Raw genomic sequence first — 22149 nt, forward strand, 5'->3', positions numbered from 1 at the left:
GGATCCCATGAGCTCGCATGGAAGAAAATACTCCTAAGAGGAATTAAGGCCTGTAGCTAGTAAAATCAGAGCCAGGAGTCAGGCCGGAAACTTGTGCTTCACGTCTGGGTGTACACTAATCAAGTGTTTCCTAGTAGTCTCTCTGGATCCTCTGCCTCCTACAGATGCCTGCCCTGAACTAAAAAAGGAAACCAGCCTGTTGTTTACATTTTTTTTTGTTTGTTTTAATCTTTTTAAAAAATGAACATTTACTCTCTTTTTTTTTAATCATTTGGCAAAGTGTAATTTCTTTATGTTAGAAAACAGAAAAAACAAACTCAAGCAACTTTAGAGTTGGATTTGCAGCACAGACTCTGGGTCTATGTCTTCTTTAAGCCTCCTCAGACACCACTGGTAAGCCTGCAAGCTTACCAGTCCAGGCTACTGTGGCACCTGATGTACATGGCTAGTTCCAGGTACTTATGTTGTCTGCATCTGCAAGCTATGGCAAGGTAAAGCCCTACAAGAGGTGTCAGTAGGCAGAAAGGGCTCTGAGGCTCCGGCTGGCTTTGTACCGTTTAAATTGTTCTTGAAAGAAAGCAAAATTAAGACCAGACCATCAGATACACTGAGCACAGACTCTCTCCTCCCGTAAAACCACACCATAATTTACTGCATCGCAGACTTTGACACAATCTCCATTATCCAAGAGTCTATCTCAGTTCCAGCTTCTAGGCTGTCTCTGAAAAGGGAGACGGAAAACACATTTTCATTCTGGACTAAACCACAGGAGGAAAAAGAAAAAAGAAAAAAAAAAGGAAAAGAAAAGATTCGGGCACTATAAACCAAAGTACATAAAACTTTTAATGAATTAACCTTACAAAAGACAAATGGCATCAAAACATCAGACGAGTTTGGTACAAAACTGGTCCTAGGCTGTGAGGACTAATTCTGGTGATGGATGGCAGCGTGCCGCTGTCACAAGACAAGACAGCAAGGTGACAAAAGCCTTGAGTCTCAGCTGAGGCCCATGGACGATCACTGGCGATGAGACACATGGGTGGGTGAGCACAGACTCCATGTTGGGTGACAGGATCAGCTTATTCACAAATACTGTGTGTTTGAATATCAGACTAGGGATGCAGTTACGAGCTACCGTATTTTCCAGAGAAGAACATGCACCAGAAGATAATATACACCCCCCAGTTTTATTGCCTTAAGAATGTGTGTTCACTTCACCACTTCCTCCATCACTTCCTTCAGTGCTCTCCTTCCAGGAAACGGTTCCTTCTCCTTCTGCTTAGGAGCAAGCACAGTGCAAGTGGCAGGACAATCTGGGCACACACAGACACCAAACAGTATGCCACTGGGTCACAGGAACTAGTCTGCAAAGGGCTCCAGAGGATGGGACAGAGCACGTACATCGAGACGAAGGGCAAGGGCTGCAGTCAGAAAGTGCGTGGTAGCTTCCTGCAAGTACACTCTTCTTGTCAGGAAGAGGCGGCTTTTCAGGATGCCAAGTTGCTTTGAGAAAGGGACCTTGACATCTCAGTGTTTACAAAGTACGTCTTCAGGTCCCCTTTCCCCTTCACATTGATGATACCTCGACATGTACATGTGTAGCCAAGCGTCTGCAGGATCAGGCTTGTCTCCTCAGTCACCTACAGGCCACAGAAACACAAGGGGATTACTGCCCAAGTCAATGCAACGAACGCACTTCAAACAGGGTCAAAAAGCCTTCCTGCTCCAGCCTCAAGAGTTCCATTCCTGAGAAAATGATAGAAAAAGAAATGTACCAGAGAATATTAAAGTCAATAACGCTTAATTTACTGCTGGTATGAAAACTGGAAGGAGTCAACACTGCCAAGTAAGGTTCAAGATTAAGACATCTTTATGGTGTCTTGTGGGGGAGGGATGACTAACATTAAATACCTTGGAAAACCTTATGAAGACACACTATTGTAGAAAACTCCTGAAGTGTATACATACTTTGGAGTTTAAATAAGTTACCCTATAATTTGGGGGTTGGGGTGGAGTGGTGGCAGTACCTCTCTCAGACACCATAGGCTATCAAGTAAAAGCCAGATGTCGGGTATGGTTACCTCTTTTTGGGTTCTGTAGAAAAATATTACAGGCTACTGCAACTGTTTTTGGTTACCTTCCAGAACCTGATGGTAACACCTTGTTATTGAAGACACCACATACTTGGGTCACAGGGCATGGGGAAACTTGATACAGACCTGGAAGTTTAATCCCTACTGATTAGCTTTCATAGTACTGGAAGATTCTAGGGATGGTACTAGTGGGGAAAAACAGCCAACAATCTTGCTTACTGATGAACCCGCAATTGACAATGACTGGCCTAGCAAGATACACCTACAAGTACATAAACCACAAGACAGAATCCACATGTGGTACCACTAAACTGGGTCACATACCTATGGCTGGAGGGGTCATAGCTCTAGGGGACAACTTAATACTGTCGTTGTGCTGAACCGATGTGGTATAAATTGCCCCCTAAGCACTTATGTTTCTACCTATAAATTAATGGATCTCTCAATGTTAATCAGAAAAGCTTCTTTTTTTCACTCAGTGACAATTAACAGAGACTGGAAACTGGCCAGCACACAGAGAATAAGGGATCCTGAACTGCTCGGCTCTATATGGTATCTCGGTATCACATCTTTTGCTGCCAAGGCTCAGGGATCATCACAGAAGAGCAGATGGAAAGACTGTACCGGCCAGAGGTAGTGAATAAGTACAGAGAAAGTGTTCTCTGGACACAAGAGGGCAGCTTCACATAAGAGTGTGACTGTGCTGTGTCTGCATGTACAGCATCGGCGTAGGGTAAGCCACAGCATTCAGAATGGAAGAGGGAACTAGTGTGCTCCATCCCTAGCTGAGGAGCTGTTGGCAACCGACGACTGTTAGGGGAGGGAGAGTCAGTTTCCTTCAGTATATGGCTCCTGAAAGGAGCCTGTGCACCCGTAGACGGCCTTGTACTAATGCACATGAGGCATGAGGTGTGGACTGTGTGGGTTTTAAAAAAAGAAGGGAATATGAAGCTGGAAGAGAATGATTTATGAAATTTTCAATCATAAAAAGATTGTGTTTCTATCACGTTTGGAGTGAGAACAGGCTGCATCCTAGGAGGAAGCCTACCTGGTGCTCACACCAGTTTTGGAGGCAGCACAAGCAGCAGCCTGAAAACCTTCTCAGTCTCCACAGAGATCTGCCCTAGTTCCTCTTCAGTCAGTCTGTGGAGATGCTCCACCTGTCTGAGATGCTCCACCTGTCTGAGATGCTTCACCTGTCTGAGATGCTCCACCTGTCTGAGATGCTTCACCTGTCTGAGATGCACTGGATCACATGGAATGTTAGTACAGAAGTCCTGTAGAGTCACACAGGACACTGACATATTGTACAGTGACTGGTAAAAAATATATTTATGTACATAATTAAAAATAAAAATACATTAAGAGGTAGACTCCATTCTCTTTGTTGTATTTCTTATTTCAAACATTAGGATGGCCAGCAGCCTCCCACATTCCCTTCTATGCTGTCCATGTCGTTCATTTTCTTCCCCAAACTACAAGAGACTGTCTTCCTCCTCCATGGGCTATTCTCTAGCCATGCCCGCACCTAGCGCCCATCTTTCTCCTTAGTGATCTCATACCACCTTTCTTCATTGCCTCTGTCCTGTGAACATTGCCCATACTCACCAAAGACCAGTATTCAAAAAGAGGATAAAGAACAAAACTAAAAGGCACGGAGAAAGCAGGCAGACTGGCACCATCAAGCTCTCTGCAAGCGGTTGCAAGCATCTGCTCAAAGAGCCTTCTGGGAAGGAAAAGCCTATGGCTTCATCAGGGACTGACGATCCCTCCCGCCTCCTTTTGGGTAGCTTCAGAAGCCAGGTCTCCACACAAGGCTAGAGATGGAATTTAGAACGAAGTCCTTGACCTGTGCATACCATAATTTGAGTGAAGTTTATATTTCTAGTGCTGCCTGGGAAAGAGAAAGTGTAGGTCCACAGCTCGTATAGAACAGAGGTGTTGTAACATCCCAACCCTCTGCTGAAGAGATAACCTTAAAATTATTTAGGAACCAGACTAGAGATCAGAATCCTCAAAAACTTCAGTATATCTGGTCTTTAGCCAAGACAGGATCAAGGACATTTCTAGCATATGGCCTACTTCATGTCATGCCTGTCTTTTGTCATTCCCCCAGTCTCAGAAAAGGAAACCCTAATTGTCATCAAAGAGTTCAGGCAATGACTAGAGATTATAATTCCTGATGAATGGGACCACTGGGTGTGGCTGTTGAGGTACCCCCTCCAGTGGGCCTAAGAGACCTTGAATGTACAACAGATGCAACGTTTGTCTAACAGCGAGGGCAGGTAGAGAAGTCGTTGACTAGTGCCTAGAGAGAGACGCTCCCCACTTCAAAAGCAATCTTGTATCAACTTCCCTTTCTCCTCTGTCAAAAGCAACCTTGTATCAACTTCCCTTTCTGGTCTGTCAGCTCGCTTTCCACCATGGTTCAAAACATGCCCTGTTTTATGATGCTGTCATACTTGTGACCACACAGCTGTGACGACCACAGTGCACCCCTTGTCTATAATGTAGCGCTGTTCCACAGCGTGAGGGCACTGGGCTACTGACATCTTCCCTGCTCTAGGCACAGTACATAGCTCAGCATGTGACAGGAGCCAGGAATTAAATGAGCTCAAGTACCAATCCTAGGAGACACAGCTGTCTTCTGGGTAGCCTCCTTCCCATCTTTTGTGTACTCTGTCTTGACTGGTTGACCACTGTGCAACTACAGAACTGGAAGAATTCCATCACACTTCATATAACAGATTTTTTTCCTCGTTATCTTTAGAGCGGTCTCTACTCTTCCCTCCTGCCCCCAGAATGTGATTAGTGCGGTTTTTAAATTAGAGTTACTGTAGCCATGGATGAAATTGATTAAATGAGCAGTGGGGATACTAACATGAAATGATTTTATTTTTTCAGTTGTTGCTTTAATTTGTCAGATATTGACTTTCTTTCCCCTGGGTGGATTGTCGAGATTTGGGGTCATTTAGAGCTTGTGAGATATCTCGTTAAGATGATTTTATTCTGTCATTTCTGTCAGTCTTACCTTCAGTTCTCCCAATCTTCATCCTTTCTACATTTTCCCTCCGAGGAAGTCGGGGTTACCTGAGCTTTGAGCTGCAAAGTCTTTATAGATGTGATGGGGTCAGAAAAGGGAATAGTTCATAAAACATCTCCTGGGCTTTCAGTACAGGAGAGCACCTTCCCTCTAGGGCATTCAGGTCTATGGGTCACCATCCTGTACTTCTGGTCAGAGGATTTGTCTTTTGAAGGCCCTCGACTTCTCATAATTAGAGTCTGGTTGTTGTCATTCCAAACAGTTAATGCAAAAACTAAGATATTCCCTATAGAAGGGTTTAAACTCTAAGTTTTCCTATTTAAATTTCTGTTGTAATGTATTATTATTAATTATAATTATCATCTGTTGGGGCAGCCTCACTTACAGTGAAGGCCTAAAAATCGGCACTAAGCCTAAGTCAGCTTGCTAACACAAAGTCTTGGTCTCTGTGGAAAATCACTGAACAAATGGCTATAGGATCTTGTACACAAGTAGCCTTGGTGGAAATTTACAAACCTGGATAATACTCATAGACCTTGTAAACAGGTAGCCTTGGTGGATAGTACCAGCTTAGATAAGGACAAGTGAATCATAGACAGAGTCATAGTGACCTGTTCCCTGAACCTTCACTCAGCCGATACCCTGTTCTGAAAGATATCTGTATTCCCCCTGAACACCTATGCTCCTGTGTCATCCCCTTCCCCATATCCTGCCTTTTTGTGTATATAATCCCTGTGTGAAAAAGTAAAAATGGCAATTTGATCAGACTATAGACAAGCTGTGGCTCTTTGCGTTTGCCTTTTCCCCGGTTTTCTCTTTCAGGTGATCTCCCTGGACCCTGTTCACTGCCCTGCTGGACAGGACAATCACAAACATCACTATTACAATCAATGACAGTTCCCAAGAGAACCAAGGGTGGCTGAGAAGAGTCTAGGTTACCTGTATTTTGTCCAGGACCCCAGTGCTGTCCATCCTGCTGGCGACATTGACAGTGTTGCCCCAGATGTCATACTGTGGCTTCTGAGCCCCTATGACGCCAGCTATTACAGGTCCATGGTTGATACCTGCAACATGTCAGAGCCTGGTTAGCAACAATTGAATCACAGTAACTCTCTTAAGTCAGAAAGCATCCAAATGGTGCTTGAAGCATCAATATTAAACAAATCTCAACCAACTCCATGAACTACAAGGCTTCAGAGTTCAGAACAACTCCAACTTTATCATCTCAAGATGCTACAGTGCCTATGCCTATCGGTGTTCCATTTAGAGCTCTGTTCGTGTTTGTAATGCCAACATTGACGCTCCTTTGTCGTAAGACCTGCGCGCTTTGAAACACTCAGTATTAGGACAAATTGTTTTCTTGACGTCGATAAGGAATCTCAGGTGAGAAGTCATCACAAGAGTCTTCCAGAGTTCACAATTACGTGAGTTTCATCTTGTCTGTTTCCTTTGGGGTGCAGCTAGCTCAGGCAGACTTTGCCCTTCAACTCCTCCTGTTAAGTGCTGGCATCAGAGGTATGAGCTATCATACCAAATATAGTTAATGGTCATTGGCAAATACTCACGTTTTAACTGTGTACCCTGAGTGGATGAACTCAGTATGCCTTACCTCCCTTTTGCCAACATGACAAGCACAGTCGCTACCACAGTCTCACTAATGCGGTGTCACTGACTTCCATGAGCTACCCTTCATGCTTCCCCACACACACTCCTCTAACAGTCCTGACAACTCTGGGAGGTGGGTCAGGCCACCATTACTGGCTAAGGAAACAGAAGTAGGTGTCATCATAGAGGCAGAAAGAGGGGTCCAAGCCAGGAGTGGCTTCTGGGCCCTCAACAACACATCTCGTGCCTCTACCTGTGCATGTGGGTTTTTACCTGCATGGTCTTGCTGCTTCTGAATGTATTGTGTATGGTGATGTATTTTGCTACCCTGTTTTCCAGAGGATTCCCTTGAACTTCTAGAGAGTGACTACTCAGGTCTGCACTAAAAACAAAACAACTAATGTGTGTGATTAAAAAGAGCCTGGTAGAACTCCAATTTTGGAATTAAAAAAAAAGGCACTGGAACCTAACATATAAAATATGCTCAAATTCAGAAGCAGTGAGGGGTTTTGTGAGCCTTGAGACTATAGGAGAGAAGAGCTGGTTAAAGTTGTCCTGTATGAGGAAGAGACACACTTGGCCAACCTCCAGGCATCCTGGGTTCCGGTTCTGTTGGATCTGGGCCCTCTTTGTGTCCAGAGTTCTTTGTGTCTCAGAGTGAGGGAGGTCATCCTGCTGAGATGGAAGCCTCCCCTCTGAGTCTCTAAGAAGACCAAACACAAATGTTGTAGAGAAATTCACAGTGCTTGCTTTCTGGCCTGGCTGGCCCAGTTCTGGCTGAGGCACAAAGGATTTGTGGGAGTCTTGGAGTACTCAGGCTTTACGAATTACTTCCCCAGATAAATAAGACATCCTGGGTCACCACTATCCATAAAGGTGACAGCGATTCTGCTGAGGTCCCTCTCTGATCAGCTAAAATTGTGATGCCTGGTTATTGCTCAACTGGGGTTAGAGTGAGTCTTGCCTAGGGGTGGGGCATAGTGATAGCATCTACTATTGGTAGCCAATGGGTCAAGAGTCAGATCAACATCTCTAACTGACAGGAGCCCTGGGATTGTCTCAGCCAACCTCAAAGTATATGTTGATTTCTTGCCTGGAGAACTCAGTTCAAACACACAGATCCTTGAGTGTTTTGGGGTAGGGTGGAGGAGGGCCATTGGAACGGCTGCTACGATTCTCTGGCTACTCTTTCACATTTTCTGCTGCATCTTTGCCCTCACCTTGAAGCATCACCACAACTGTATTAACAATGGCATTTCTGAGATATATAGATTCTGATTGCAGACCTGCCTAGTGATGGATTTTAGGGAGATTTTTTTTTTTTTACAGCAGGAAGCTAGGCTCAGAAACAAAATCCAAATACCAGTCCATAAAATCCTGTAGGTACAAGAGGTGACAAATGCATTCTTCTCTTCTTTTGTAGTATACTCGGTGAAATTTAACTTCTGTTGTAGATATCCAACTCCGTCCCAAGGATCAGAGCACCAAGGGGTCAGGTCAGGATGCTGGCCTGGGATTCTATCCCCTCAAACATCAGCATTTCTTCTGCCTGTCTGTAGATCTCTGCTTGGACAGCATCTCTTTGGGATGTTGGGGTCTGAACTGGTTATGGCTGGCAACAGGCTATCCCTGCATGGAGCACGGTGAGTGTACATGACTTATGTCTCTGATTTTACGGCCTGGCCTACAGAAGAGGTTATACCTGGAGTGAATCTTGCTCATGATGGAGCCATTGCTTTGTGTGCTTATTTTATTCTACGATCCCCATATGAACTGCCACTTAATAGTATTTTGTGCTGAAGTCAGGCAAAGAGCACCTCTTAGGGGTGTCTGAGGGCTTGGGAAAGGGGGACTCAAAGACAAACAAACCATCAGGTTAACAGTCCACAGGACTGAAGTATACACTGAATGGAAAGATGTTAGTTACTGAGTAATCAGAAGAAAACAGGCACTCAACAAATACCCACTGAGGGAAGGCATTTACTACTCACGATAATTCAGAATGTTTGTATCTAAACCAATTATGATTTTCTCCAAGACTAATTAGCAGCAACTGGTCTCAAACCACATTGTCACTCATCTCCTGGGTCCACACTGGCTCACTGCATGCTTCCTAACTTTATCAGTGGAAGAGGAAGGGCCTGTGTGGAAGATACAACAGTGCAGGGTCTCTGTTCTTCCAGCAGAGATACCTGACTGTAAGGCATAGGCCAGGATGGTGTTGCTTCTCCACTCCAGCGAGCAACTTTAGGAGGCACTGGAGTCCCGTCTGACTTATCTGCTTTAGTGCAGCATGCAGCTCTGCCCTCTAATGCTCTTTCTGCAGAGCTGAGTCTTCACTCCTGTGCATTTCCCAAGCTTCTGTTTCTCTGCATGGCATCCTCTCTTTCCGGCCATTTTGCTCACTGCTGTTTGTTGGGCTTGGCCTCTCCCACCCCTCTCCCCCTCCCCCTCCCCCCCCCCCCCTCCCCCTCTCTTTCCCTATCTCTCTTTCTCTCTCTCTCTTTCTTTCCTTTTTTTTTTTTTTGTGACCCTGAAGCTCATGATTTGTGGATTTCACCACCTCTGCAGCAGGCTGGTGCTTATTGTTGCCCTCCTGGCCTTTCTAGGTGAATCTGCTTTTTCCCTTTTCAGATTTGTGAAGATGCAGAAAAACTCTGGGTGTCTCTAATCCACCATCCTACCTTTCCCACCACTGAGATCACTCTGGATGTAACGCTTATGACAGACACAGGGTTGTCCTGTTCTCATGACATATGGCTGGGTTACCTTATGCATGTTTGGAAACCATGCAATGTATGGAAACATACAATGTTTGAAAACAGTACTGGGTCGCACAGAAAGCTCAGTGTTCAGGTGGTGATGGTGAGGTGATGGGGTCTTGAAAAGGATGAACTTAGTGATTACGTCACTGTGAGGGTTAGCTCATCTCTCATGGATGCAGACGGTTGCCAAGAATAAGTTTAACCTTCCAGCCTCTCTGCCTCCCCTCCCCTACTTTGCTATGTGATCCCTCTCACATGTACAACTACTATGATGTCATCGTCCCATGCTGTGATGTAACCATGAGACCTACACTATAGGCCAAATGGACCATTAGCACCTGATTTTGAGCCATCAGCCTCAAAAACTATATCCAGGGATTCCATTATAGCAACAGAGCAGTAACATCCGGGTCTGAAGACACCATTTCCCAGGTTGTCAAGAAACTATATAAAGAAAGCTCTGGTCTAGGATCCAAGAGGTGTGTGATAAGGATGATTGTCTGGCAGGGCAGTGTCCTGGTCCCCTCGCCTCCCTGACTTCTGTGTTTGCAGAGTCTAGATAAAGGGTTACCTGTACAGAAGTGGCACATTACAAAGCACAACATGCTTGGATGCTCACAGTCAACAGCATGTGTGAGGAAGAGCATCTCGTTCGTTATCAGGAGAGTTTTTAGAATTCAGGCCACATATATAGAGAAGGAAGAAAATAACTTCAAATATCTAGATATTTCCACCGCCCCCTCCAAAGTAAAAATCTGTATGCAAAAAAGTTATAAACCCCACAGATGGAGCTTGACACAGGAACTGCTTGTCTCTGGACTAACAGAAGAAGCAAAATGTGTTGCCAAGAAAACAAAAAAAAATTGTTAAAGAAGTTCTTACAAATCACAAATTCCTGCAGATACCATGCATACATTATGGGCCAGCTGTGTGCTAAGTCGATGGCTTCAAACACTGATTTTTTTTTTAAAGTAAGACTTTGGAAAAGGCAAGTCATCATGAAACATGCTAAATACCAACTTAAAGCTTGTTAAAAAAGAACTTCTCAGAAATCAAGACGTTTCTTTTTCCTCAGTAAATTAGAAGTTATGATTTTTTTTTAAATACTAAAAATCTCCCCAAGATGGAAGGAAATTGGAAAAACTGCCTGGGACACACATTTTGTGTTCTTCAAGGCTGTGAGTGCAGTACTGGATTTTACTGTTTGGTTTCGGAGACAGAGTCTCATCTGGCCTCAGCTGTCCTAGAACTCTTATGTAGCTGAGGATGGTCGTGAATCCTGCTTCTAACCCTCCCCAGTGCTAGAACTGCATGTACATACACCACCACCCTGATGCTAAGATGCACTCTAGTCAACGGCATCTCTTATCTCTGGCACAGGTGGAAAAGCTACTTGATGGCAGGCCACTGGTAACAGCAAAACAATGGCAGCTTCCAATCCATAAGGCACATAAGTGAATGATTCTGTGGTAGGTAGACCTGTGGTTCACTGGAGGCTCTGGAGACTAAGATACAGCACCAACTCTACCCGATGAATCACATGTCTGTTCCTAGCATTCAGCCAAAGGGAACATCTCTTTTCAAATGGCATGAAAGGACTCTAGGGCTCACAGTTTCTCTACTCCCTTTTGTATACAGCCAGATCCACTGTTCTAGTGCCTCTAACTGCTTAGGTTCAGCAGCACCAGGGTCCCCATTGATTCTTGTGTTGGTTTGAATATGCTTGGCCTAGGGAGTGGCACTATTAGGAGGTATGGCCTTGTTGGAGTAGGTGTGTCACAGTTGGGGTGGGCTCTGGAAGGCAGTAGTCTGCTTGTGGCTTCCTTTGGGTGAAGATGTAGAACTCTCAGCTCCTCTAGTGACATGCCTGTCTGGATGCTGCCATGCCCCCACCTTGATGATCATGGACTGAACCGCTGAACCTGTAAGCCAGCTCCAATGAAATGCTGTCCTTGTAAGCGTTGTCTTGGTCATGGTGTCTCTTTGCTTTCTCCCTCATCCCAGACCTTTGCGGTTGCCCCCATCACTCTGCACAACATACCCACTCGCAGCTTGAAGTCGTTGAAGGAGTGCTTATTGATGGCATCCAGTTTTCCCACCAGGGCATATGCAAACTCCACCATGGTGCCTATGTGCATGTACTGACGCTCAGGTTCCTGAAAGAGATCAAAGGCATCCGTACAGGGTTAGACCACAGAATGACGTCATCACTCAGTCATGAGCCTGGGCCTATCCTGTAGGAAGGACTCACACCTTTGTGAGACTTAAATCTCATCTCAAGGAAATATTTTATCTGAATCTACTGTTGGAATCAAAGCATGACATCAACCTCTGGAACACACTGGCCTAGCATCACGGGCATCTCCGGGAGGAAGCCCCAGGGCTCAGAGATGTGGCTCACCTTCGAGCTCCATTGTTCTACATGTAAGACACTAGTAGCAGTGAACTTTGAGGGCAGCTAAATCTTCATTGTCCACATACCCAACCTTATCAAGGCTGGCCCATCCAAGGGGCCCCTGCTGCTTGCCTTGCTCTGGGTCCTGCTGGAGTTGACCAATGGGAGCTCCATGAAGACGAGAGGGCCTACTTTGATGATGTAGCTTGGTTCTCACCATTTGCAGTACTCTAACCAGTCCTTGATGGCGGCTGTTATCCCTTGGCAGCTCCCCTCATCTCTGGTAATACACTTCTTACTTTGCCTTGGACTCAGGGTGGGCATGTGGAGGGCTGAGTCTTGTGTGGAAGTCTAACTTTAGACACTCAGAATGTGATTTCATATCTTTCATAACAAATGAAAGAATACTGTTACCATTGTTTTAGGGTTACTTCTGCTGTGATGAAACACCGTGACTATAGCAACTTGGGGAGGAAAGGGTTTATTTGATATAAATCTTTAAGCAGGCCATTTAGTGAGGTTACTAGATTGAACCTTAACTTAGGAGATGGACATTTTTGTAAGAGTAGGTTGAGATCAGATGTACACAGAGGGACAAATGTGTGAGGATTCAGGAAGGAGCTGTCATCTACAAGCCAGGACAGTTGCCTCAGGAGAAAGCAGCCCCAGAAACACCTTGATGTTGAACTTCTAGCTCCAGAATGAAAAGGCAATGAGCACGGAGAGCCACTAGTTGTGGTGTTGGTTACGAGCCCATGCAGGCTAACACAGGGGAATCCTGCCCTTCGCTCACCCCTGAGTGTTTAATAAAGCATTTCATATGAAGTTATGGTTATCTTTTACTTTTTCTTTCTGTGTATTTAACAAGTGTATTCATCCCAAAATGACAGACCATTTCCTGTATCATACATAACATGGCCTTGGGTATCTCTCCATAGATGAGCAAGATGAAAACCAATCCTCGGAGCTTCTATAGAGGCGAGGTAGGAAGACAGGAAGACAGCAGACATAAATCATTCATTCTAGATAACAGGGAGTGGAGACAACTGGGGGAGCAGCCGACAGGAAGGGGACAATGGCACGAGGGTGATTTGGTGAGTCGGCTCAGCAGTTCAATATAAGCACGGGAGAGGTGCCTCACTAAAGCAGGTTCTCACCTTGGGTCTCTTGATTGAGCTGATAACCCTGTGTTCTGGAGCTTTCCTGGGCTTCAAATACTGTTTATTTGTATTGCTGTCTCTATTCATTGGTGCTAATGGCATTCTCTGTTTCTAGTGGAAATGACCTCCTCCCCCAAAAAAATGTCTGAACATGGACAAATGACCCTGAATGGTGGGTCAGGGAAAGGGTTAGTCTGAAGTAAAGAATGTAAATGTGCAAGGACAAGAGAGATTAGGGTTCTCATTAAGAGAGAAAGGTTTCTTCAATTTGTCAGCTGAACATCTCTCTAGAAAAAGCAAACAAATGAAAGAATACTGTTACTGTTGTTTTAGGGTTACTTTTGCTGGGATGAAACACCGTGACTATAGCAACTTGGGGAGGAAAGGGTTTATTTGATTTATACTTCCACATCACAGTTCATCTTAGAAAAAACAAATCAGGATAGGAACTCAAAACAAGGCAGACACCTCGAGGCAGGAGCTGATGCAGAGGCTACGGAGGGATGCTGCTCACTGGCTTGCTCCTCGTGGCTTGCTCAAGCCTGCTTTCTTGCAGAATCCAGCACCACAAGTTCAGGGATAAGACCAACTACAATGAGCTTGGCCTTCCCCCATCAATCATTAATTAAGAAATACCCTACAGCCAGATCTTATAAAGACATTTTCTCAATTGCTCCCTCCTTTTCAGATAATGCCAGTCTGTGTTAAGTTGACACAAATCCAGCCACAACTATAAATCCTTAAAAAAGATTCCAGTGGAAATGCAATGTCTCCTCCTCCTCCTTCTCCTCCTCTTCCTCCTCCTCCTCCTCCTCCTCCTCTTCTTCCTCCTCCTCTTCCTCCTCACCATCATCATAATGTACGTATGATGTTTTTTACAGGGACATATGTGGACTGCTTCATGGAGTTGGCTCTTTCCTTTCATGTCTGGAGCAACTCTGGGGATTCAGGTCATGTTGCCTGGCTTGCACAAAGTGCCTTCAATTGCTGAGCTGCCTCACTAGCCTATGACGAGATTTTTCTTTTAAGAACAGTGAGGCTTGTACCAAAGGTTGTTAATACGTTTGTCTCCCTGGTTTCTGAGGGACTAGGGTTCAAAGCTTGTGCAATGAGGCAAACACACTTGTTCTTTTAACAGAGCAACACATCACTGAGTCAACTGGGAGGATCTTAAGCGGCAAAATCAAGACCATCTAAGAGGAGGACGTGTTTTTGTGGAAGAAATGGTTTGAGTTCTGCTGAACCAAGGTGCTTTGCACCTTACCCATCCACCGTTTCATGTGTTTTCACGCAGTTGTTTAAGAATGGAGGTTTGTAAGTGACCTCAGTAGTAAAGCAAGATTGAGTTAGTGGAGGACGGTTCAAACACAATGCCAACAGCTTAGGTGGGCTCAGCCAAACCTAGAAAAAGAAGTATACAGTCTGCAGAAGAACTCAGTTCTTCCTGAAAGTGCCTGAGACCTGAGCCCTTGACACATGCTTGGTGGCAGGATGATGCAGTCATTTCTCCTATGATTTAAGTAACAATTTCTCCCAGATAGTTCCAAATATTGAACTAATGCCTACCTACCCAGAGATGACACATTTGATTTCTGAAGCACATACTTTAAGCTGGTTGTTTTGGAAACCTTACTAACAAGGAACACTGATGAAATGCAAATGACTATTTGATGACATTTAGTCCCAAATTGAGATGACTCCTCTCTTCTCCCCCCTCCACTAGTCACTTGCCATGTGACTGTTTTATGTTTGGGCGTTCCGATTCCAACTTTCTTGGTCTTGCAGGGACTCAGGGTGTTATCTAAGGAAGATTTGTTCTCTACTTGGTGCTCTCAGGAATTCTGACCATACCTGTCAGTTTTGTGCAGTAGCATCTAACCACTGCCCCAGTGACGAGAGAGAGCCGTATGAAGTTGTCCTCAGCTAATGCTGGAGAAGGTGCTCAGTGAATACTGCCTGAGTCAGACAAAAGCAGACTCAACTCTCCAGTCACTGGATATGTGAGTTTTGGGTGAGTCACTTAACTTCCCTGAGCTTTGATTTTCTCACTTATAAAGTTAGACAGAAACTAAGATGGAACAGCTGTCTAACTGGACTCACAACAAGTTTGATTTCTGAAGTACATACTTTAAGCTGGTTGTTTTGGAAACCTTACTAACAAGGAACACTGATGAATGAAAAGCCACACTTACTGAGATTTTAAAAATACAAGTGACTATTTGATAACATTTAGTCCCAAATTGAGATGACTCCTCTCTTCTCCAGGTAGAAGTTGTAAATCATGCGTGGAATTGAGAACTCAGCCAACTATCTACGGCTAGTGAAGTCATGGATGTTAGAGAAGAACTTACTACATAATGCCCCTAGACCAGCATAATCCCTAACTATATTACAAATAAGCTGTTTATACAGTCACCCTTATGTCCACAGCTAAATGTAGCTGTCACCCCTCACCTCTGTCTTAGTAACAGACAGAGACAATCACGGAAAACCACAACTGACCACAATACAGAAAATAACTGATCCTGTGGCACCCAGGCTGGCAGATGCACCTACAACACAACTCCTGCATCCAAAAGCATCCCAAAAGCTCAGGGAACACAGAAGGGAAGAAATATTGTGACCAGGAAGTCACTGTGAATTCATATTTCCTAAGCGACAGGGAAGCTTCATTCACAATCCCTCGACAATATGACTGCCCAGATAAGATCTCACAGATGGACACACTAATGTGGAAGTCTCATGGGGCCACATGACAAAGAAATGCAGGTAAGCAATGACTACAGATAGAGGGAGAATTAGCCCTGCCCAGGGATGAGACTTATACCTAGTTCACTAATACAAAGTGGTCAGCCCTGATATCATATACACACAAGCAGCACTAAACAGACTTGGTAGCTTGTATTTCAAGATTTATGTATATATACATATACATAAATATGTAAATATACATTTATTTTGGCCCTGTTCTTTTTTTGTTTGTTTGTTTTTGTTTTTTCGAGACAAGGTTTCTCTGTGCAGCCCTGGTTGTCCTGGAACTCACTCTGTAGACCAGGCTAGCCTTGAATTCAGGAATCTGCCTGCCTCTGCCTCCCAAGTGCTGGGATTAAAGACCACTGCCCGGCGGCCCTGTTCTTACTGGACCTGTTGCTAGGCAGCACCTAATAGAGGTCTCCACGGCAGAGGTGCTGCTTACCCCCTTGTGACTGGAAATGAAGATCAAGAGAAAGATGCAGGGTCCTAATATTTCCTCCAAGGGTAAGTTTTCAATGGATCTAATTGTCTCCTGAAGGTATTGCCATTCTTCAGTGCAACAACAGCCAGAGACCAAGCCATTATCAGGTGACATTTGGGGATACTTATCAATACCAAGGCAGGGAGCTGTCTTGGGGTGACCTAATCTGACCTTTTCTCTTTCTATGTAGGGCGTCTCTCACATTCTTGAATGACTTTGACAGTGGTGAAAGTGTCTGGCAAGTCAAGAGTCTTTGAGAGTCTCAGTGTGTACAGCCGAGACGGATGGCTCATTTTTTTTCCCCTTTTGTTTTCAGGTCCCTAGTAACAGCAAAGAAGCAGAGAGAAGTTTGTCTTCCTATCACATATCGTGAAAGCTGTGGTGTTTCTACAAGAACACACAGCCTCCAACCTCACTTAAGCAGAGAATGGAACTGCCCTCCACCCTTCCCAGGAAGTCGGGCTACCAGCTCCGGTGGGCAGTTTGGCTTCTGTAACTTGGCAGTGGGAGATCTCAGCAAACACCGAGATGCTTCTCTTTCTACCAGGGGAGCCCTGCTGGCATTTCCTGTACTCTCAGTATCTCATGTGGAAACTGTTGCACCAACTCTACATTGCTACACTTTAACAGTAGTCATCAACAAGGCCCTTGGACCAGGCACAGTGTGAAAAGAAATCACCTGCTAGGTAACAACAGGAACATACGATTCCTAGCAGCCTCACTGGGTGGCTCCTAACTTGGCCTTTCAAGGAGCAGTGGCGGTTGAATGAAAGTATCTCCGGTTCACTGTTCTGCCAGCAAGCTCTAGTTAAGGACGCCGTGGATCAGCAAGTTCAGAGTTTTCAGGGGCTCACATGGAGCCTGAGGTTGAACTGGGCTGGCTGGTGATGGACAGCATAGAAAAGGAGAAACGTGTGCCTTTGAGGTTCTGGGTAGAGCTGGAGGTCCATCTACCGAGGCTGACTGGTCCTAACTAAGCCTGAAACCTAAGCCCTGATGCCTGTTTTGTTTCATACAGTAAGCAAATGAATTAATTTAAATAATATTTGAATTGAAGATTTTAATTTTAAAATCGTTAAGAAAGCTTGAATGCCAAGGTCCAATGCAGAACAAACACCTGACACTCACACCCTGGTGAGACAGGAAGTCCCTCTTCTCTCTTGCTAGGCTTACCGCTCCCAGGGGCTCCAGCCCTGGATGTTACATCCTTCCAAAGGGGTGCTCAGCTATATGCAATTAGGAATACAACAGGAGGATACAAGCATGGGATTAAATGTGGGTTCTTCCTTGTGTGTTGTCTTTAAATTCCTGGTAGAATTGGTGGGGAAGATATTAAAACCAGTAAGTAATTACCACCAGTGATAATATTGACTTGTCACTGACTAGGCAGGGGCTTCCTCTGCAGTCGGGGGGTTGGGGGGGGAGCTACTGAGCTCTTCAGAGGTGGAGCAGTGGAGCAAAGGAGGCTGGGTAGAAGAGCGGAGGGCCAATCAGGGAAGAACAAACGAAGGGAAACAGCTACTTCTGCTCCTGCAGTTCACTGTCATCAACACCAATGGGCAGGAGTGATCATTCTTCAGTAAAACAGTCTCTAAAAAGGCGACACTCTGCAAGTCAAGAAAACTATCCTTGACCCAACATTTGACTACTGCAGGTTGAGGTCTAAAAGCCACAGACAGGAATCAACGTGGTTTGCCAGGATGGGGCTTCGAGAAGCCTGAAGTCACAAGGGTAATAGTCAGGGCCACAGAGATGGGCCAAGCTCCCAGTTTGAACCCTAATAGACTTCCTCAGAGGACTTTTGGTCACCAGGGCACGAGTTACAGCACAATGGGATTCTACAGTCTAGAATGCGGGCCGATTCTTTGGAGTGTTTTCTCTCTTGACAAATGCTCGATTCTGTTAAGAACAACAGACAGTTCTTAAAGGTGATGCCACTGTCGAGTCACATTGTCCTAGTGCTTAAAATAAGAACTCCCTGTTCCATTTTAAAGAGCAAGTGAAGAGGAACAGAGACTGGTACTAAAGCCGGGCCTGGCTGAGTGCTGACAGGACTCTTTGTATTTAATTTGTAGGTAGATAAGGATGTTGTTCTGCCAACAGACAACGGCGAAGCAATCATAAATGAAAGCCAAATTCTAAATGGCCATAATTCATGTAATTTTTGTCTCCTTTTGGGCTTAAGAAAAGCCAGTTAATTCTTGAGAAGGTCTACATATTCTGCAAATTGAATGTTTGGCTGTGAAGACTAAATATTTGCTCATATAAATATATTGTGTTTATAACTTTAGATACAAAGTATTAAGCACATTTAGAGATGTGGCATTCTCTTCTTCTTTTTTTTTTGAAAAGATAACTAACATTAATATTGACATTTTTTTAACCTCATAAAATGCAATGGATTTTCCCTTTCAGAGAGCCATCGTTGTATAAACTGCCGAAATTCTAATTAAAAATTGTAATCACAAATAGCTTCTACTAGATAGAAATTTCCTGCATGGATATGATATTTCATTTATGTCCCCCAATAGCTCTTATCTCAGTTCACCCAGAGAGGACAAGGACATCATTGTGGGAGACAGAGTCTGTGTTACCATTATTAGCTCTCTTATTGCCCACGAAGACCATGGCTTTTATGAAATGTTTTGAATAGTCATAGTAAATGTCATCTTCCTAAGAGTCTTACGAAAGAAGGGGTAGATATTGGTTTCTGTATAGGGAGACAGATTCAGAAATCCAGCTGTTTTTTTGTTTATGTTGAAAACCATCACTGGTGGACTGTACTGCCTGCTCAGAAGGCAGAATTCTAGATCAGGCACAAGAGGACGTGTTCAGAGATACAGTTCTCGAGGGTGGAGGGACAGGGCTCTGAACAGAGAGTGAGTTCCTAAGGCAGGATAGAAGCAGAGATGCCCAATGGTGTTCTCATTCATGCTCGGGTGTGAACACAGCAGAGATGCCCAATGGTGTTCACATTCATGCTCGGGTGTGAACACAGCAGGTGGAGAGCATCAAGCAAGGACAGATGAGGAGGAAGCCAAAGTAATGTCAGCAGCAGCTGTATTCCAGACAGACAGACAGACAGACAGACAAAGAGGCGTACATGCTCCATTCAGACACTGGTCTGCAATCTGCTCTATGACTCTTGTTTTCTTTACAGCCTTGGTCAAGTCTGTGACTGCTCCTTGCCAGTTTCTTTATCTGTGGAATGTTCCAGAGAGTTTATCATTTAATATTTGGACTGTGACAGCCCTCACCAGATATCCAAAACTTCTGCTTTGATTTCCTGGCCTCCATCTGTGTTGATCAGCTGTGTCAAGCCATGAGGACCAAGACAGATAGTTTCTGACAGTGCTATGCTGTGCATCTTTGGAGCCTGAGGCAAAGGAAGAGGGCCTGTCCACACACTAGGATTTCATGTTACATTTAGTAGCTAAGGTTTTCTAGGTCATTAAAGGCATTGACAGAGTCTGTTCCTTTCTATTAAAACAGAAAGTAAAAACTTGTTATAATGAGTTCTGCTTTGATTATAAATGAGACACTTACATTAAACAATGTTGCATTTTAAAATCTCTATTTTACATTTTTTACTTCAACACATTAGTGTGATGTGAAAAAAAAAACAACCAAAAACCTCTTTTAAAATATACAAGAACATGCACAGGGCTTTTGCCTCGGGCTGTAAGCTGGCTTGGGAGGTTACTACTGCCAGTCCAAGCATGAGAATTTCTTAGGTTTCTTTTACTGTTTCTTCTCCTTTTTCTCACTGATCAGGCACTAAAATATTTCTTGTAAAGAAATCAACTGAAGTAGAGGACAGATGACCGTTTAGTCGGAGTACTTTTAAAGTTACTTCTTGTGCTGTTGTGGTAAAGGAGAATAATCCACGAGTCCTATGCTTGAATGCCTGATCTCCACAGTTGGTCGACATGTTTGAGAAGGATTGCTAAATGTAACATGAAATCCTTGTTGGAGGAGGTGTGTCACTGAGGGTCGGCTTTGAGGTTTCGAAGGCCCATGGCCATTAGAGTTGGCTCTCTCTCTTTCTCTGTCTCATGGTTGTTGTCTTGACATAAACAATTTCAGCTCCTGCTGCAGCACCGTGGCTGCCAGTGTGCTGTCATGCTTCCCACGTGATGGTCCTGGATTCATTCTCTCAACCTGTAATCAAGCCCCTAGTTAAATGCTTTCTTTTATAAGTGGTCTTGGTCATGGAATTTCCTCACAGTTAGAAAACTAACTTATTCACTTATTATTATGTGGGGCTCAGCCCTTCCTATCTCTGAATTCCACCTGCTTTCAGGAAATTGTGTTCTGGTATGTTCCACACAATCCCCAGCAGAGAGAAGGCTTCATGTAAAGCTATGTTGAGATCCTCAGGAAATCTACTCTCCTGCTATGGTGGTAGTCTTACTCACTGATCTCTTATAATAGTCCAACAAGTAACTCAGACAAGTCTACGCTAATACAGAAACAAAACACTGTAAGAATATTATTTGGTTAGTTTTCTGTTTGTTGTTTGCTTGTTTGTTAATCTGACTCTTTATTTGGGAAGAGGAACTCTCAATTGAAAAAAAAATGCCTCCATCGGATTGTCCTTTAGGCAAGTCTGTGAGGGCATTTTATGAACTGATGATTGATATGGGAGGGTCCAGACCACTGTGTATGGTGTCATCCTTGAACAGGTGGTCCTGGATGGTTTAAGAAAGTGGTCTGAGCAAGCCAGTAAGCAGAACTCCACCATGGCCTATGGATCATTGACCACCTCCAGGTTCCTGCCTCAGGACCTGACTTTCCTGGATGATGGATCACAAACTTTAAGATGAAGTAAACCATTTCCCCCTCGTGTTATTTTTGGTCATGGCATTTCACCACGGCAATAGAAACTCCAACCATAAGACACCTCTTGACTCAGAATTATTCTTGCTATTCTTTGCTCATGAATGTTAGGATGGGAGCAGACCTCCCTGTGACTTCTGGAGGTTTTTCCAAGGCTTATGTTGTGTCTCCTTTCTCACAGTTGAGGTAGTCATGAGCTGAGAATGTGGGACTCAGCCCTACCTATCTCTGAATTCCACCTGCTTTCAGGAAACTGTGTTCTGGTGTGTTCCACGCAATCCCCAGCAGAGAGAAGGCTTCATGTAAAACTATGTTGAGATCCTCAGAAAATCTACTCTCCTGCTAGGGTGGTAGTCTTACTCACTGATCTCTTCTAATCATCCAACAAGTAACTCAGACAAGTCTACACTAACACAGAAACAACACACTGCAAGACAAAAGTCTCAGCTCCTAGTTGACTGAGAATACTCAAAGGTCATGGGCCTAGGGGAAAACATACTAATATCATTTTGCTAAATGAACATAGCAATAAAATGACTCCAAAATGACACACTGCTGTACCCACAGGCAGAATACTTATCAACCTTAATCAGAAAAACTTCTTTTTGCAGTCGATGGGAATTAACAAAGAGACCCAGAAGTGGACAGTTTGAAGATGAGGGAGAGACTCTGGGTCATTCAGTCTTACATATGTCTGTTTATCTGATATCAATCAACTATCAATCGCTTCATCTTCTCTTCAGAATCAGAGGTCAGAGGACTCTAAGAAGTCTTCAGAACTCTTGCCTTTTTTCCTTCTAGGACTATGAGCAGTCAGCTACAGGCTGTGTACACAATCGAGTTCTGGGTCTCTGCATGGCTGTTTTGGTTATAACCTGAGTCCTGGACACAGCCATGCACTGCCAGGCAGTTGACATGTGCGCACCTACCTGGGCATGCTCCTGGCTGGGCACAGCACTCAGTTGACATGTGCGCACCTACCTGGGCATGCTCCTGGCTGGGCACAGCACTCAG

General features: G+C 44.4%; 1 protein-coding gene across 1 annotated transcript in view; it reads right to left on the reverse strand.

Moving 5' to 3' along the window:
- Window positions 1-818: 818 nt before the first annotated feature.
- The window catches only part of Adcy2 (adenylate cyclase 2), a 354940-nt gene continuing 333609 nt past the window's right edge, over window positions 819-22149 (reverse strand). The window contains exons 23-25 of the mRNA XM_028782705.1: window positions 11548-11662; window positions 6076-6200; window positions 819-1640 (exon numbers count right to left, since the gene is read on the reverse strand). Coding sequence (XP_028638538.1) covers window positions 1488-1640; window positions 6076-6200; window positions 11548-11662 — 393 coding nt within the window. The 3' untranslated portion in view covers window positions 819-1487. The remainder of the gene's footprint in view (window positions 1641-6075; window positions 6201-11547; window positions 11663-22149) is intronic.

The sequence above is a fragment of the Grammomys surdaster genome, unplaced genomic scaffold (genome assembly GCF_004785775.1).
Source record: "Grammomys surdaster isolate TR1022 unplaced genomic scaffold, NIH_TR_1.0 843, whole genome shotgun sequence".
NCBI lineage: Eukaryota > Metazoa > Chordata > Mammalia > Rodentia > Muridae > Grammomys > Grammomys surdaster.